Source organism: Lonchura striata, chromosome 1 (assembly GCF_050655825.1).
Source record: "Lonchura striata isolate lonStrDom1 chromosome 1, ASM5065582v1, whole genome shotgun sequence".
In the NCBI taxonomy this organism is placed as follows: domain Eukaryota; kingdom Metazoa; phylum Chordata; class Aves; order Passeriformes; family Estrildidae; genus Lonchura; species Lonchura striata.
Genome location: NC_140703.1, coordinates 41,027,634 through 41,046,327, shown reverse-complemented (window position 1 = coordinate 41,046,327; position 18,694 = coordinate 41,027,634). Strand labels below are relative to the sequence as shown.

At 42.5% G+C, this 18,694-nt stretch overlaps 1 protein-coding gene across 17 annotated transcripts in view; it reads right to left on the bottom strand.

The window, feature by feature from the left end:
* Positions 1 to 2,062: 2,062 nt before the first annotated feature.
* The window catches only part of HEPHL1 (hephaestin like 1), a 78,762-nt gene continuing 62,130 nt past the window's right edge, over positions 2,063 to 18,694 (bottom strand). For 13 of the 17 annotated variants that reach the window (XM_085575133.1, XM_085575137.1, XM_085575127.1 and 10 more), the window contains 12 exons: positions 17,707 to 17,918; positions 17,149 to 17,299; positions 15,836 to 16,048; positions 13,088 to 13,301; positions 11,353 to 11,492; positions 10,774 to 10,914; positions 7,599 to 7,705; positions 6,888 to 7,110; positions 6,008 to 6,147; positions 5,263 to 5,422; positions 3,885 to 3,977; positions 2,063 to 3,806 (listed from right to left, as the gene is read on the bottom strand). In XM_085575133.1, coding sequence (XP_085431259.1) covers positions 3,604 to 3,806; positions 3,885 to 3,977; positions 5,263 to 5,422; positions 6,008 to 6,147; positions 6,888 to 7,110; positions 7,599 to 7,705; positions 10,774 to 10,914; positions 11,353 to 11,492; positions 13,088 to 13,301; positions 15,836 to 16,048; positions 17,149 to 17,299; positions 17,707 to 17,918 — 1,997 coding nt within the window. In that variant the 3' untranslated portion in view covers positions 2,063 to 3,603. Of the gene's footprint in view, positions 3,807 to 3,884; positions 5,423 to 6,007; positions 6,148 to 6,887; positions 7,111 to 7,598; positions 7,706 to 10,773; positions 10,915 to 11,352; positions 11,493 to 13,087; positions 13,302 to 15,835; positions 16,049 to 17,148; positions 17,300 to 17,706; positions 17,919 to 18,694 lie in introns of those variants that run through there. The other 4 variants (XM_085575165.1, XR_014953750.1, XR_014953752.1 and 1 more) reach the window with 4 other exon arrangements.

The following is an 18,694-nucleotide window of genomic DNA, read 5'->3' as shown; positions in this document are numbered from 1 at the left end:
CGGACCATCTTTGTGGCTTGCTCTGGATGTGCTGTAGCATGTCCATGTCACTCTTGTGCTGGAGGCCCCAGAGCTGGACACAGTGCTCCAGGGGGGATGTCAACAGAGCAAAATAGAGGGGCAGAATCACTTTGCTTGTCCTGCTGGCCACACTCTTTCTGATCAGGTTAGCTTTCTGCACTCTAAGCACAGTTTGTTCATGTCCAGCTTTTCATCCACAAGAGCCCCAGTGAGGGGGACTCTCCATGGGCTCTCCCAGTCTCTACTCATGTTTGCGGCTGCTTCAACACAGGTACAGTGTTTGAATGGAGATTTCTTGTGTCAATTTTGTGCCCATCAGCTCAGGTCATCTCAGCAGGCACTGCCAAGAACAACCCGACTCTGTCCATGCTACTCGTCCATCAGCTGTTTGCACACACTGTGGGGAGCCCCTGAGGCACTTTCTCCAGGCTGATGAGCCCCAGCTGTCTCAGCACTCCTATCCCCACCACAGTCTGACAGATGCTCCAAACCCCTGACCTACCTAGCACCATGTACTGTGGCATTTTCCCCACACAAAATGTTTGATCGCTGCTTTTCAGGTCAGTTTTTTGAGAGAGTCACTGGGCCTTCACCTTTAATAGCCCTTAATTTGTTTGTCGTTCTGTATTTTTCCTGTTGGTTTCTGGACCTCTGTGAGCTTGGAGTATCCTCAGCCCAGGAGTCACAGAGGAAGTCCACCCCATGAGGAGCCACTTCCTGTGCTGTGCTGTCATGTATGTAACACTCCCACAGCTCATTTCTTTCTTCAAAAGGGACAAACTATTCCCTCCTCCACTCAAATTCTCCTTTATAAAACTGCTATCCTACCTGCTTTCAACTGTCCTTCCTATTTTTTCCCAGCCGTAAGCTGAGGAAATCATTCCTCATATGGAAACTGTTATACAATACTGATTCCCTTTCTTGTTCTTTTGTGCTGTTCATGTGCTGCTTGGCTAGATGAGGTCAGGAGATTTGATCCATGCTGTATACAAGATGCAAGTGCCCCATACATTTATGTAATGGGACTAAGTGGTGTTCTGTTTTGCTCTATTCTTAATTTGCACCGATTCCTAATATTTTATTGCCTTTCTGCCCACTGAACAACACTGGAGCTAATGTTGTCATTAAAGTATTATAAATAATATCCCATTTCAGAGATGCTTAGACAGCATTATACATATAAGGTTAGGATTGCTTTTTTACACATGTAGTACTGTAAATGTATCAATACTAAATTTTGTCTTTTGTCACTGATTTTTCATGCTGCTTAAGATTGTCACTCAACTTGTCCACTCTTTTTCACAACACTTAGATAAAATAGTGAAAAGCAAGGACAAGCATGTCCTCCAAGTCATGTAGCACCCCATGAGTGACTATCAACATGAAATCTGACAACTTTTCACTGTCTTTAAACCAGGTATTTAACCTCCCTGAACTCCTTCTCCCATGGTGATTTCATTTCCTTAAGAAGCTTTAACTGAAGACCTTCTCAAAGATCTTATGAAAATATAAGCAGGTTATATTCATCCATATTTCTTACCTACGCACTGAGTCCTTCAGAAACCTTCCTAAGGTACACTTTTCTTGTGGGAAAAAGAAATAACAGTATAAATTCTTCCATGTTCTTTTCTGTTTGGACAATTACCTGGTTTTTTTTTTAGAACAGTTTCAACAGTTTCACTCGTGTTGTGTGGCCGACATAGCTGTTTAGTTATCTGGAAAGTTTTTAAAGATTGACCTTGTATTTGTCACCTTTCAAGCTTTTGGATTTAGGACAGTTCCCAACTGCTACCTCAGTTTATAATCCAGATTTTTCATACCTGAGGGCCTTTAGCACTCAGTGGAGAACATCCCTGCCTCAGTGACTTGATCTGTTAATTTTGTTGCTTAACTCTGTTCCTGCCAGTGCTTCAGCCCAACACAGATGCTGTCTGTCAACACAGGTGTCAAGGCACAGGCAGGCAGTGGTAAACTTGCTGCTTTTTGTGACGTTTCGTGATCCCTGAGGAGCGGGACAGAGGAAATGAACTGTGCCAGAAGATTCATACAAATAGCTGGGGTTTTTTATTATCAATATAATCACTTTGGTAAACTAATTTCTACAGTCAAAACATACTTATGACTCTGATTTGAAAACATCAGCTACCTAGAAGTGAAGTACTAAATAATTTCCTTTCTTAATAGTGCATTTTGAGTGAAAGACTTTAATTTTATATGTACACAGAGAGCTAAAATTCTGCACAGACACTATTTTTGCACAGAACAGGAGACCCCAATTTTAAAGTTTAAGGGACAGAAGATGAAAGTGTTTAGAGAATCTGTTTTTGCCAGCTCGAATTGGAGATTTTGAGAAGGAAATTTTGTTTGTTGATATGATGTAAATTCTATAAGGGCTTAGTCCTGCATTTGTGGTTTATGTGTGTGCTTTCAAATGACTGAGGAAAACAAAGAAATTACTGAGAAATATCCAAGAACCTTGAACATATTGTTTGGCTGGACATCACTGCAGGACACATTTAAGCCACAGTAAGTGTTGCACAGTAAAATTTTCTACTTTTGAGCATACTTTAAAGTACAGAAGTGGAAAAAAAAAATTATAAACCAAAACAGCAACTTGAATTTACATTCAAATGCAGATTTGTGTAAACAGTTTTACAAAGGTGTTTGTTCTGGAATTCCTCTGCTAGAGTTATAGCAGGCATGAGCAGGCAAGAACGAACACAACCTAACAAAAAAAATTAGCTATAAACATTCAAGTATCACTATACATGTCCTGATTCTGTCTGTCTGCCTCGCAGAGCACAAAGATCATCCTCCTGATGGCTTCATTACAGGTAGGGAGAGAGGTGTTGCTCAGTGCAAAGAAGAGGTACAGAATCAGGACCGTAACAAGCAGCATTTACAAAGTCAATTAATCTCTTGGAAGTTGTTCAGAGCTAGATTTTTAGAGAAAAATAAAAGCTGTTAGAAACTAACAGCAGGGGCTCTGCTGAACTCATTGGGTGCTAAAATTTATTTGTAGGTCTTCAGAAATCTGTTCCCAGTGTAAAGTTTCCTCATTTAACAGGGAAAAAAAAGAGACAATAACTTGAATGGTGGTGAATTCATTGAGCCAGACTTTGGGAAACTGCAGGGACTTGGAGATTGGCACCTGCTTCTTCAGAAGCTGACAACTTAAGCCAGTTCCTGGTGGTGTTTATTTCCTAGGGTGAACCCCATGTTTCTGCACATGGATGCCGTTCTGCCTGCTCTGTACTCCTATGAAACCCCAGTGAATGCCAAGAGGTGTGCTGCTCTGCTCAGCTGCCAGATTGGATCTTGGACAGAGCTCATCTGAGCCCAGGGGAGTGGAAATGGTGATGGGTGGTACCTGGCTCTCAGAGCTGAGCCCTACAGCTCATGTTCACTCTTGTGAGCACTGGCCATGTGTTAGGGCTGTCAGCATATGCCCTGCTCCAGTTTTATTAGCAGCATGGTGGCTGGCAGTATTAGATTAATGGTCAGAATCAATATCTTAGAGGTTTTATGGTTCTATGTTATGAAATCCAGTGAGTCCCTGTGAACAATATTAAAAGTGGGGATTTACAGGGAATCTGCCAGAAGTGCACTTTTATCATCCAGAGCTGTGTAATGGATTCTGTTTCCTTGGTGGGTGATGAAGCAGAAGAAGATTAATGCTGTTGACAGTAGAACAAGTCCAATGCAAAAAAAAGCTGCGAGTATCAGGGTGGCTTCTCCAGAACTCAAAGTTTTGCCAAAAAAATTGCCCACTTTGTTGTTGTAATCTGTTAAAAGAGAGTCACTAATGAGAAATCTACACATGAATCTGAAGAGTTTTAAATGGCATTTTAAAAAATCCTTACCCTTTGCATTGGTTTCATTTGTTGCAGTAGTTTTATTGTATGTTCCAGTTGTGTGCCCTCCTTCTGAAGGAACTTCCCACTCTTGTCTCTCTTCTCAGAGTGAAAAAAAATTCATAGTTATGTTAGAAGCCTTAATAAATATTTTTTTCTCTTTAAAAATTTAGTTCATTATTTCTACCTTGATCTGAACAGAAATTGTGATTATTATCATCACAACTGTTCCTCTGGGCAGCTCCATGGGCAACATTTCCCTTCTCTGCAGGCATCTCTGTTACTCCACTACTTACTGTAGTGATGGGGCAAGGAGTAACTTTTAAACTGAAAGAGGGTAGATTTTGGGTGGAATATAAAGAGCACACTTTTTATGATGAGAGTGGTGAGGCATTGTCACAGGTTTCCCAGAGAAGGTGTGGATGCCTCATCCCTGCAAGTGTGCGAGGCCAGGCTGGATGGAGCCTTGAACAACCTAGTCTGGTGGAAGGTGTCCCTGTCCATGGTAGGGCTATTGGAACAAGATGATCTTTAAGGTCCCTTCCAACCCAAACCATTCCATGATTCAGTTCTGCATTTGTTTGTCTATTTGAAATCTCACAGCCCACATGAATATATGGAATCAAACAAATTCATGATATCCAAGGAAGGAGAATTTGGCTACATTTTGGCATCTACATTTGTCATCGTGTTGCTACAGGGTTATAGGTATGAGGTGTGCCTACTGGCACAAGTTTCAATTCTTGTAGAGGAGTGTGGCCAGCACAGTGGGGACCTTTGTGGGAGATGCTAGATCCAGATGTTTAGTGAAGTAATGTGATGTGGAGAGGCTCACAAAATGCTTTCGGCTTCACTCTCATGTGTTGAAAGAGACAAGCACCACTCAAAAATTTGCCAACTTTTCTCAGTCAAGAGATCACCTATTTCTTGGACAAGATGAACAACCATTTTCTGGAGCCCCTTTTATCCCAGCTGGTGTCTGCCTGTGCAGGGAGGAGCCCAAACAGCTCTGCAAGTCACCAGGGGTCACAGGAAGGAACCAGCACCATGCCAGACTGTAGGCCCTCCCACACAGTGTGGCAAAGGCTGAAAAACGGCTTTGCAGATGTTTTATGTGCTACCTTTAGATGACAAATGGTCCCTAGCCTGCCACTGTCTCAGAAGGGCACTTGTGAAGCACCAACTGCTTTCAAGTTGCAGCAAAGTGCACCAAAGATTGCCATGCCATTAGGGATGTTTGTCCTGTCTCTTATCACTGCTAGCTGGCCATGGCAGTGCAGGTGCTTCCCATCAGTGCCCAGGTGAGCTCTTTTCCTTTCATCCCTGCCTTCTATCCAATTGTGCTGCAGCACCACCTCTGAGTCCTAGGATGTTTCTGATACTGTACCTGACTTATTGATGGTGTAGGTTGTCTCCATGCCAGCATGGATGTGATCGGCCACGTGACAGTGCAGAAGCCACGTTCCAGGGTTTTCTGCTACAAGTTCAACTGTCTGGAAAGTCCCAGGGAAAAGGTCATATACATCTCCTCTGTGGTCCTTATCTGTCTGTGGCAAAGCAAAACCAGAATTGTGAGAGCCATGCCTCAAATACTCCCCCATGGGCACTGAAATATTCCAGTTTGACTTCCAGCTCCTTTAGGCAGATCAAATGCTTCTTGTACATTTCTAGTGAGCATCATCCAGAGAAACTGAGGTCTGTGGACACCTATTATTTAATCCATTATACAACAACAGCAGACCCCTCCTTATGACTCCAGCTGTTGGTTAAGCAAAGATGTTTCTTTGTAAGAGATTTTTCAGGTAGTGAGTGGCAAACTGTCACAGCATAAAACCATACTTTAACTTGGTATAACTCTAATTTCCTCCCTGTGTCTTCCCTTGCACCTATGGGTAATCACATATTTTAACCCACCTAAACATGTCCTCTACTAGGGTAATACAAGCTTTGCAAGTATCTCATTCATTTTGTATTTCCTTCAAATACAAAACCCACCAACCTCAGCATCAGCCCAGGGCTCTGTGCCTAAGTGACAAAACCAGACTGGAAATACAGATTTTGTTTCTTTCTTTGTTTTTCTCATAAATTTCCCATAACACTATAAAAGTTTTACTTTAATTGATTTTACCAACCTTGAAGATGAAGGTCTGTGCATGGAAGTGAACTGTGTGGATATCCACTTCATTGCCCATTCCTATCAAATACCAGTTTGTCCTGTCACCTTCATTCATCGTTAGACCCAAGAGACTGTTGTAAATCTTCCCATTGATTGCTGGAAGAATGACAAAATAGGAATTATTAATAATTTGCCACAGTATGGGTGATTATAACCTCTATGTCAGGCACCCTTTGCACTTTGAGGGGAGAAGGAGTGCTCAGGCAGAGAGGGGACAGGCATGAGTGGTCAGGACAAGTGCTGTCCCTAGTGACCACTGCCACTGCAGGGAGACAGTCATGCTTTTGTTTCAGTTTCCAATTTGTGTAAGTATACATCAGCAAACATTTTTCTGTCTTAGAGAGCATCAAACTGTTTTTTTACTGGTTGATATTGAACTCCTGAGCAAACTGGATTTATGCTGAGAAGGTACATGGAAAAAGAGGGAATAGAATTGTTGCCTAAAATGGGTATCAGCTGTAGAAAGAAAAGATTGCTTTGCCAGGGCTGTGTGTCCCCATCCAGACTATTCAGCCTGGCTCCTGGACTGGCTGCAAATATAGCCACAGTTTTAAAATATCATCGTTATGCTCCTAAAAAACAAGCCTTGGAGGAATACAGCTCCCAAATGACAAGGGAATCTTGGCAGGGCAGCCTCTTCCTGAAAGTATAAAAGTAAACTATCTTGTTAGAAAAATATCTTGGCTGGACCTTGTGAAATCTTTTTGTTTCCAGCATTACAGTTTATGACATTGTCACATGGCTGAGTAACTGCAGGCTGAGTCCAATGTCTTCCTAAAAGGGCTGTGAAAAAGAAACCTCTTTCCTCTTGCCTGCTGCTGCTGAGTCCTACATACCATGCTTGCTGTTGCCTTCTTTGAAGTTCTTAGTGGAATTAAAATCATCAGGATTCTTATGAAGGTATGTTTCAATATTTTCTTTCAAATACCAGGATTCATTTTCATCAAACACCATAAACAGAAGAGTAAATTCACGATCGATGTCTTTTCTTAGACCTCTTTCATCTAAAGTTCCTTTTCTGCAAACTACAAGAGGCCCAATCAGACCACTGTATGTGTCCTGAAATGAAATAAATATATGTTACAGATTTTCAGTTCCTCCAATTATGAAATAGATACAGATTAACTGAAGAATAAATTGCTTTTTCCTATCAGATGAGGAAAAAAATGAGACTAATTAAAAACTTCTTTCTCTGCGTGTCTCTCTGGTAATTTACCAAAGCAATGACATCCAGTGGTCCCTTTCAACCTTACTCATTCTGTGTTTCTGTGGTTTTGTGTAATGTTTTGTCTTTACCCCAAATCCCTTCAACTATTCTTTAAGGAGGAAATCACACCACTGTTGCATATGCCTTGGAATTTCTGTAGATTAAATTACTCAGGCACGTGCAACTGTTAGTAAAGAGTTCAAAGCATCTAGCTGTGTAAATGGTTCCTCTAGCCTGTGGTGCTCTCCCAGCTGAGAAGGAGGATCCTTTCAGAAACATTACACAAGGCACAACGTGTTAGCCAAAGCAACGCAAGCTTTCATGGCCATTTCTTGGTTACCTTAACAAAATTTGCTGTTGAATAATAAACCCAAGTGATACAATTGGGATCTGTTTTGCCAGGACCGGATCGTTCTGGGATGTTCCACCTGTAGGTGTTTATTTCCCCTAAAACAGAGAGAGAACAATTTTACCTTGAGCAGCTAAGTATTAGAGGCTTTGAATAGTATCTAACTGAGACCTCCTATCCTCCTCATCCAACAATTGTCTGTATCAAAACTACCTGTGGAAGCATGCAGCAATGGGATAGAGATCTGGTTGTGCCTTCCAGGAGGCCAGTGAGGTTCCAGTGGTGTAAAGGCAGATTTCTCCAGAAAATAAGATCTGCAAATGATACTGATAAAAGTGGCATCCCACAGAAGGAAGTTTACAGACAGGACTCTTCATCTTTCCCCTTGGCAAAACTTGTAGTAATTAAATTATTTTGGCTGCTGATGCTTAAGGTCAGTTGAGGCATTGGGAGTCAAGCCCAGGAAATGTTTCTTGGACCTTCTCATGGAAAAGGGCAAAAAGAAGTGGCAGTTGCCACTGGGATTTTGCAGAGGGAGCTGCAGAAATGTGTCAGCTGGGGGCCCAGATAGGAGAGCTGGATATGTGCCAACCTGCTGTCTGGGAGCAGCAGGGGGTTTCTTTTCTCTTCCACATAAGACCTTGCTCCACAGCAATTACCAGATAACCTCTATCCCTTCCCATATGTCATCGTGTCTTCCACATCCTCCCTGAGCAGAAATTCCCTGACCTCTGATTTTAAAAAACCTGTAACAAAAGGATGAGGAAGTTATCTGTTTGGGTGAGGCTCATTTCTCCACACTGGACACAAACATCTGTGTTCAGATGAACTGTCTATGCTGTGCTTCCTTGCTTTGCTTTTTGCTGGTACTTCAGGAAAGGGTAGGAGACCAAGATGTGGTCAACACCTTGCCCTTTTAAGTGGTGGAGAAATGTGGAACCAAGCAATCTCTGTCCCAAAAGTCTCTCAGGGTGACAACAGTCAAGAGCATCGTGGGACATGCTATGAGTCAGATGAAAACCAGGAAATCACAGGACCATGTTTTTAGTACAGCTGCAACCCAACAGCTGCCAATAGCTGAGAATATCTAGGCAAGGAGTTTTCAAGCTGAAAGGGTTGGGAAGTGACTGAACCTAGTCTGTGTGTCACTGAGCCACTACACTGTTCATGCACCATGCAACAGTGGGTTTTAATTGTGCAGCAGTAAATACAAAAACAAGAAAGTGGTGACTCTCAACTCCCATACAATATGAGATGGGTCTCATGTGAGTATTTCTATATCATTTACTCTTATGGGATAAGCATCATGTCATGGAGACATAGACCAGGGAAGTGTTTCTCATCCACCTGTATCTAACCTACATGTCATCACCTCTTTTTAGAGGGTGTGATCTGAGAAGGGAGGCTGGTCATGGTCCTCCACCCCTTGCTTGCTTTTTCCTCCTCAGCTCAGCACGTTTGGAGGCTGTAGACAGAAAAAATCTCCACCCTATTTTAAAAAGCTGACACACTTCAGAAGGCATTGAAGACTGATCTTTGAAGTGCAAATAAGGCATAACCCCTGAAAAAATCAATAAACATGAGGAAATATTGATGTTTTTTCCCTTTTTTCCTTCTGGGTAGTTGGAAGAAAGGTCAGGGAGAGAACAAAGTTGTGGCAGATGAGAGCTGGTTTAGCATAGATATGCTATGGATATGCTCTCTGCATCCATTTACCATGCCCCCCACAGTTTCTTTAGGACCTGGCAGTGCTCTCAGAAGTACAGTTTATCATGATGCAAATCTGTCTGATGAGTGATTTAGGATTTAGTAGAATTAAATAGTCTTTGGCAAGTTTGGGGTGAGCAGTCCAGCATGGCCTAGGAAGAAAGACAGTGAGGATTTCTTGATGATGCTGGTGGGGACTGAGGTGTCCAGAAAGTTTTCTTATTTTCAGGGATTTAATTTCTATGTTAACTGCTCTTTCCAAACTCCTAAGGAAAAGTCAGTCCTTAGACCTTGCTGAAGAATGCTTTTGGCTTACTCTCACAGACACCTTCTCTCATCACATTCATCCCAAGCCTGCTCCCATGTGGACACAGGAGACATGACAGTAGTGTTCCCGTTGTTACATCTCAAACGCCAGCCTAACAGTGTCAACAACATCTTGTAGCAAATAACAAAACAAGGGAATTGTATATAAATTACTTCCTTTTCTTTCCCCTTCCCCATGTATTAACCTCATATACATTCATCAAACTCCAGCAGGGCAGATTCAAATATGTTGGCTCATATTTGGACATGAGTCTCTGTGTATTTGTACTGTACTGACACAGCTGCTCACAGCAAAGAAATTGCAGCTTGCAAAGAGCTTTATTACATCAAATTTTCTTTACATTTAGTTTCACACTGAAGTTCACAAATCCCACCAAAAAAATGCATGGGTGTTGGAAAGCAAAGGTGGGTACATTTTGGGTTGACTACAATGCCTGGATTTGGCTTCCTACTTAGAACATAAACCCAACAAAAAATTGAAGTTCAAAAAGTTAAACAGGAATTTTTCTAGATGAAAAACTGTTTTCTGCTGTTTTCCTCACTAGAAACTGAGGCATATTTGGTACACTTTTCCAAACATTTTGAATGACAGCTACATTTGGCATTTTATGCATGATTCTGAATGCAAATGCCAATTATCTGTAGCTTGAGACTACAGATAATTGGCATTTTGCAGACCAAGTATTAACAAGGCAGACCTAGTATTAACAAGACAGACATAATATTAACATCTGCAATTCTTACCTCTGAATTTGAAAGTTTGTAAAACATTGTTAGAGTGTCAGTGAGCCAAATGAAACACTGGCTCACATTTCTCTTGCCATGATTATGGGCCTGCTTCTCTCTCTCTTGGAGGTAGTCTAGTGATATTACATTCCTGTTTCTACCCCTGATAGGAATGAAGGCTCATTCTCTGCCCAAACATGCCCACTTGATCAAGAACCCACATGTCTAGCAACTCAGAACTGCAGCTGAGTAAGTGTTGAGCATATTATGCCCGGGAGAACATATAGATATGGGCAAGTTTGAAAGAGAGATTATCATTAATGTGCTAAAATGGTTTTATGTACAGCCTCTGTAGCTCAAAGAAAAGAAGGGGGGGGGAGGGGGGGGAAGAGAAGCGGAGCCTTACCAGGGAGGGTAATTGGTGTATCAAGCTGTTCTTCACATCCAACCTCTTCTACACCATGTGCACTTATTGAATAAGGCCTGCTGGCTTTGTTCTTAAATACGATCAGTACGGAGTCCCCGACCTCAGCACGGAGTAAGGGCCCTAAATTTGAACAGAAGATGCCAGTGTTTAATGCTGCTTTTCTGAATTCAACAAACTTTCAATAGCTTGGCCTAGAAGTAGAGCCAAGGTCTCTATCAAAACCTTTGGGCTTCTCTGTTCTTCTGGGAATATTGTCTTAATCTGTTTACAAGAGTCTCCCCCATGTTACAAGCTCTGAAGCTAAGGTGAATCCTGGAATTGCCATTATAGCACTCCTTAGGATACTCCTTATTCATGTTCAAGAATGAATTCTTTAATTTGGAAAGGATCTTTACACTCAGTAGTTTATATAAATAGTATATAAAATCACTGATATCTGGAATAGGCCCCACTGTTCCATATTTTCCATCTTAAAAAAGCTAGAAAACATCTTAGTTTTTGGAAAGCAATCCTCTCCCTGACCACAGGCTTGGTCTGTGAGACATGAGAGCTACTTGCCCAGGATTTCCAAGTGTTCCTCCTCTTCTGTCCTCACTTTGCGCTGTGTGAAGTTGCCACTTGTGTACTCCCTGTAAACCACCTTCTTGTATTTTGAACCGATCAGGTCCTCTGCTTGGCTCAGAAAAACATGCCCATAGCTGCAAAATAAAAAGGCAATAAAAGCACTAAAATGTAAATAGCTGAAAGCTAGTAACTGTTGTGTTATTCATAACAGATTCAACGAGAATATATAGCTTGATCCAATGTGCTGATGGATGTGAAGGTCCTGAAAGATGCAAGAGGTTTTGAATAGCAAATAGCAAGAGTGATAATCCTTATTGTATGCACACCCTCTTCAGACAGGTAAAGCTGAGGATAAGTTGCACTCTCCAAGAATTTTGGGAAGACAAATCCTTCACCAGAGCTGGAGCGGGGTGAAGTGTGAGATGAGAGTGGTTTCAGCTACCCTCTCCAGCTGCATCGTTCACTTCAATAAAAAATACTGACTGTCCCTGGAAACCTGAGTCCTCTTATCATGATGGCTGCTTTTGCTATCTTGGCTATCAGCCACAGGAAGATGATAAACAAATCTTGACCTTCAGAAACAAATGCCATCATCTGAGAAAAGAGGGAGGCGCTTTACCCTTCCCTCTTGCTGCTTTCTACTGCGCAGGTTGGATGTTTTCCCAGCATGATGATAAAAGGAGAAATGTATTTTCCATTCTACACCTGGAAGAGGATGCTTTCCAGGTTTACCCCAGTTTGTTGCTGCTCCCATGGGATCCCAGAAGGCTGACTTGCCGGTAGAGGACACTCACAGCCCGCTGTGCAGATGAGCGCTCACCCTCTTCTGGGAGCAGCCGTCTCCTGGCAGCTCATTTCCAGGATGCCCCTGGCAGGGGAGTCGCAAGGCTGGCTCACAATAAACTAAATAAAACCAAAAAACTGCCCCAGGGATACTGCTTACTGTGTAGTGAGCTGTGTGAGCTGTGTGTGCAATAGCAGCCTTTGACAGTACTGGAGTTTGTGTTTTCTTTAAACTCACATCATCACCTGTGACTCTTTGGGTGTTTTTTTTACAGACTCCTCTTCCTCTGTACAAAGAGCATTTTCACAGATGTTTTTCTAAGGTTTAGTTTTGATATATGTTCCTTTTTGCTTTCACCTTTTTGCTTTCTTTTCCTCAGAGACCAGTCAATGCAATATGATCTGGAATGTGTATTTTTTTTCACAAGTTTTTTAGTCCTTAAAACACAGTACAGTGATTCAGTTGCAGGGTGATGTATGTTCTGATCTTTTCAGGGGATCTACGGGCTACCATGCTGCAGGAAAGCAGGATCAGCAACCCCATCATGCATTTTCATTGCCTACAGGAGCTCACATCTGGAATAGGTGCCTGACTTTCTCTTCTATGAAAACAGAAGTCTGGGATAGCAAGGCTAGGGAGAGTAAGGGAGAGGAGGGGGTTGGGGCGCATCATTGTAAGGTTGAGCCAGGGCTGGAACACAAACTTGGAAGCATTCTTGAAGTCAACAGCATTACAAGACACTCTGAAACTAAAGCATTTGAAGCTGGTGCCTATGAACTAGTCTATACTGAGGGGCTGTGACTTTGCAAATACGTTTTCTAATATTATGTCTGGCAAATACTTCCTCCTAAAAAATACAAGGTTGGCATCACTAAATGCTGCTTCAAAGTTTCCCCTCTGCTGTAAGTGTGTCCTGTGCCCACAACTGTTTTTTGAGTTGGGTACCTTTCCTCATAGCTGCTGATGTTGTAAACCTTTGGTGCCAAGCTCTTATTTGAGGCATAGTCCCACTCAACCTCCTCTGCTGCAATGTAGTAGAGCCTCATGGCTCCACGCTGCTGCTGGGCTCGGGTGGTGCTGCGGCAGCTGCTGACCTCGTAGAGATGTTTCATCCCACCAACAAAGTGATCAAAAGTCCTGCAAACAACTTTGAATGTGCCTGCAAAGACAAGCACGTGACATATAAGCAATTAAAAAACCTAACAAGTATCTTGGCATATTAGGTCCTGTGTACATCTCTGATCTGTCCTGAGGTAATCCTAATGTATGACGCTGCATGGAAAGTCAAGCAAGGGGATGTTAAAATAGAATGATAGAATATTATAGGCTGGAAAAGACCTATTATCAAGTCAAGATTATCAAGCCAACCATTAACCCAGCACTGCTAAGTCTACCACTAAACCATGTCCCTAAATGCCATCTCTACAATCTTTTAAATACATCCAGGGACTGTGACTCCGCCACTTCCTGGGCAGCCTGCTCCAATGAACTAAAATTCTCTGATGCAACATGAGGTTAATTAGTCTTTTCCTGTCACTTGTTACTAGTGTCAAGTGGGAAACTAACACCCAGGTATTTATAGAGAGCGAGAACATTCCCTCTAAGCCTCCTTTTCTCCAGGCTAAACACCCCCAGCTCCCTCAGCTGCTCCTCACAGGACTTGTGCTCCAGAGCCTTCCCCAGCTCCATTGCCCCTCTCTGGACACGCTCCATCCCCTCAATGTCCTTCTTGCAGTGAGGGGCCCAGAACTGAGCACAGGATTGGAGATGTGGCCTCACCACTGCAGGGAGACAATCACTGCCCTGCTCCTGCTGGCCATTCTATTTCTGATACAGACCAGGGTGCCACTGGCCTTCTTGGTCACCTGAGCACACACTGGATCATGCTCAGCTGCTGTTGTCCAGCACCTCCAGGTCCTCTTCTGCTGAGAAGTTTCCCAGACACTCTGCCAACAGTCTTTGGCATTGTATGGAGTTATTGTGAGCCAAGTGCAGGACCCAGCAGGATTTGACCTTGTTTTGCTCCCTAGGAAAAACCAGCCTGCTTCATCTTTCCTCAAAAATCACCGTAAATTACTTCTAACTATTTGAGTTAGATCAGCTTGCCAAGGAGACTCTGAAAAGCACTTAGATGTCTGGCAGCAGGAATAAGCTTGCCAGCGAGCCTTCACTGCCAGCAAGCCCATGCTGCAGATGTGCCATGAGGAATACAAGAAGAGGAGGAGGAAGAATTCATTGCAAAACTAAATAAAGGCATGGAGAAACAAGGGGTGTGTCAGAGATGATGGTTCCTTGTCCCTGAGCACAGAGCCACTGTACCAGCCTTCATTACAAGAGACTCTCTGTGGAGTCCCTGAAGTTTGTCTGGTGTAATCAGGCTAATGAATGGCTCTTCAATACAGCTACAGACCCACAATACAGAAATGCCTACTTATAACCATTTATGAACAGTTGAGATAAACTGCAACTTTCTGACCCTTTACATTCCCTCCATGAAAGACCAAGCCACCATGGGCCTTTTTTTTTGTTTGGTAGCTCTGGTGGCCAAAGATGGTAGTGATTGTGGGAGCATATTTTGAAATGTTCATAGGCAGATTTTAATATTTATACTCTCCTTCCCTCCTGACCATTTACTCAAGCAGAAGCTGACTGTGGTGTTTCCTGTACAGCTCCACCTGATAGCACTGTGTGGAGGAAAGCACTTCCACAGCTGCTTTGTATGTGAGCCAGTGATAGCACCAAAATTAGAAGCATAGCTCTGTCTAGACTAGATCTCAGTTCATTTCCTGTATTTCAGAGGCAAAAGTGATGAAAAAGAACATGTAATTAAAATAAAATCACATGCACTGATGATTGTAAATATCTGGTAATTCATTATATTTCCCTTATTGCTGGTAGAAAGTTAGCCAAAAAATAATAATCTCTTAAAATAATTGTTTTGTTGAGTCCTAGAGTGAAATTTCATGAGAGATAGTGGAAATGTTTGGGATTTATGTAAGAAAAAATTCAGTTTTCTTACAGCATCTGCAACAGAGGTCTAGCTTGGCACATACACAACTCCAATGCACATTTCTATCAGGTGCCCTGGCCATGGATGGCCCTTGGCATAGCCTTGTACAACCCAGATGACTCTGTTAATTTAAGGAGAGTTGCACCAATGCAAAGCAAGGTAACGTTGTACTTTGCATTATGAAGATTATTTGGTGTCTCCAGAAAACGACTCACGCTCTCCTAGTTTGAAGTATGAATCACTGGATTACCCATGAGATTTAAAAGTTCCTTTAATGTATAAGCTTCTGAAGAAACTCCCAAAGACTGACTATTACTGAAAAGCTTTTGTTGAAGTCCTGAAGTACCTTAAATGATGCTGACTATCCACATGGCAGTGAATTAGCTTTTCTAATAAAGTCTGTTTGGAGAATTATAAAATTCTATATATAGCATCCTGTTAGCTATCTCCCTGCCTGCTGCTCTGCCCAACCCCAGGTCATTAAAGCCTTTGGTTTTTGGTGCACATGCATATTTGATTTATACACCTTCTCAGAAAAGTGATCCAGCCAGAATTCTCAGCTATGCTGGGTCTCTCTCCATGCTTTTGGCCTCCCTGTGCAGAGCAGAGCATCTCACTGTCTGATATTTTGGCTCACTGGTATCTGCAAGCGCCACAAAACCAGAATCAGTTCATGAACATACCCACACGGTCTGGCTGCATTAGTGCTGTCCCTGATAAATGTGGAAACAAGGCCAGCCCATCCCTTGTTGTCCCTCTCAAGTCGATGGTGTTTCCTTGGAAATGAACCCCGTGCATGTCGTAGTGACTGCCCAGCCCAATGAGGTGCCAGGAGACCTTGTCATTCTTGCACATGGTCAGACCTGGCAGATTGCCATACAAGTAGCCATTGACAGCTGCAGGAGAAGGAAAGAAATCCTGGTTAGCAGCAGGTCCACAGAAATGTATCACAGAGCATCCTACCACCTACCTGGCCAGAGACTCATGACTCAGCAAGTCACTAAAGGGGCATTCTGTGAAGCAAAGGTAGCATTGGAGAGCACCAAATTAACACTGAAGTGCTATTCCTATAAACTCACAACTTCTACCTCTTTAGTTTCAGCCTGTAAAATCTTTCAATAGTACTTTGCAGTGATGTAGCATTCATCCTCTGACCTTTTGAGTGTACCTCCCAGACACCAGCCAAGTGTACAAATTTGGTACCTCCTTTCAGCCTGGAGAATGTGTACCCATGTCATTAAAGCTATGGAGAAGGCCATAAAGAGTCTGAGTTACAAGGGTGTTATAAGGCAAAATTCCCTAATCCTCAAATGTTCTCTGTGATCAATGTGTGAAAGAAGCTATAAAAGAACAAAACCTCAGTATGAGATCCATCTCATAGAAGAAGAATAAAATAGATAGGTCCAAAAAGCCCCAGAGTTCTCTAACAATATATATCTAAAACAAAGGTAGGTTATGTGATTTGCCCAAGTCTGTCATCCCAGGGATACCTTGGAGGAGATCCATGCTGAAGTCAGATACTTGCATCCAGAAATGATGCAGTAAAATATTTCTTACCACTCCCCTGGTCTTTGTGTCTCCTCTTCCAGAGGTAGTCACTGCCCAAATGGGAGATGACAGAGCAGGGCAGGTAGATTTTACTGCATGAGTCAGTGCCAAGGTCAGCAGTGAAATTTAAAACACTAGTGAACATTGGCTTCTTCTGCACCTGTCTCTGGCATTGTGTTTTTTTACATAACTAAGTACTGTGTCCAAAACCAATGCTGTTCCCTTTTTCAAGATATAGTTGGTAGATGGATGCACTCACTGCTGTTGTGACTGGGGTTTCAGTGTGCACTCCAAGGGCATCAGGATCTGGCCATAAGCTGACTGACAGCTTTCTAGCTCACTCTCCAGTGCAGTGCAGAAAGCTATGAATGATGATAAAACCTGCCGACTCATCTTCCTAATATGATTGAATAAAAGGTGCCATTAACAGACATTAGATATTTTGTACCATGCATTTTGTTGGATTCCATGAAATCAGCATCATTTTCATCCACTTTTGAAGGATCTCCAGTAAATGCTTCAATATTCTTGTTCAGATACCAGCTGTCATTCTCATCAAAGATTGAAAAGAGGAGGTAAAATTCTCTGTCTATTCCTTTCTGTAGACAAGGAAGACAGGACATAAAAAAAAAAGTCTATTCAATAAAAATTAATAGGTTTTTATAACAAAGCTTTCTTTTCCCTGAAGCCACCTTCTTACTAAGTCTGCATAGAGACAGGAATTGGCACCTTTTCATCAGCCAGAAGGATAAATAAAGTGTCAATTATGTGGTGTGAAAAGAATTATTATTTGCATGCAAAAGACAGAAAAGCTAGGGAAGAGCCAGCATATGAGGGAATAGTGATTTTGTCTTCTCTAACCATCCCCTTAGATCAGCTTTTACCCTGAGGAGTGACATTTGTTTAATCTCTGTAAACAGAGCTGGGAACTGGGCAAAATGCCTGTCTGGGAACCCCCAGTGCAGCACCCTGCTCTTAGGGACAATCAGATGTTGATACTGAGCACCTGCGTCCCATCATGATTCAGGCTGTTCTTCCGACAGACCAGCAAAGGTCCCACGAGGCCAGAGTTGGTGTCCTTGACAGCATCGGTGGCTGAATAGTACAGGTAGGTCAGGCACGGGGGGTCACTCTCTGTTGGACCTCCATCTTCAGGCACCCTCCATTTGTATGTGAAGGTTTCACCTGGCTTGACATGGGCTCCTGGCTTCAGGTAGCCTGTAGAGACAAAGTTGAGATGCACCAAGGTTACAGGAAGGCTTTGTCTTCCTGATTGCAAGAGTTAGATGGAAGTGAGGCATAGCTACAGATTTCTGTGGAGAAGCTCTCCCTTGCCACCACAACTTGAGCACCATCCCATAATTTGGGCAGTTATGCCATGGGAACATCTCACCCGAGTCCCGTGCCATGGGGACAACCAAGCCAATTCCCCACAGAACAAGTTTAGCTGCTCCACTCAGACACCTTCTGACGCTATGTTGGATTATCTGGATTCAATCAGACAAGATGAGCAGAGTTCATCCTGGTGCTTAAATGGCTTCCTCTAATGTTTATAACTTACCTGCCCTATCATGGAATTTATCTGTGGCACAAACTCAGACTCTGCTTTTCATTAAGTGCCAACAAATCAATTACATTAGTGAATGGAGCTGGAGCTGTGGCTTTTTAGAAATTCAAAACAAATCTGATCCTGGTAATTATTTCTTTTTTATTTTGAAGCAGTGCACAGGAGCCTTTGTCAGCATCTCCAGAGAGTGAAGGATATGTTCTTTGTTGGAGGCTACTTTTAAAGGATTTGGGCCACTGTCCGCTGCCATGCAAAGGGTGCATTTAGATTTTTTATGACACTGAAGAATTCATTATCTATATTTTCTCAGCATGCTCAGTCTCTACTACTCCAAGAAAATCTTAGAAACTTATAAACACGTGAAAATAGCAGTGTTACATCTGAGCACAACTATTTGCTGTAAACTGTATTAGAAAGCAGAGTATAG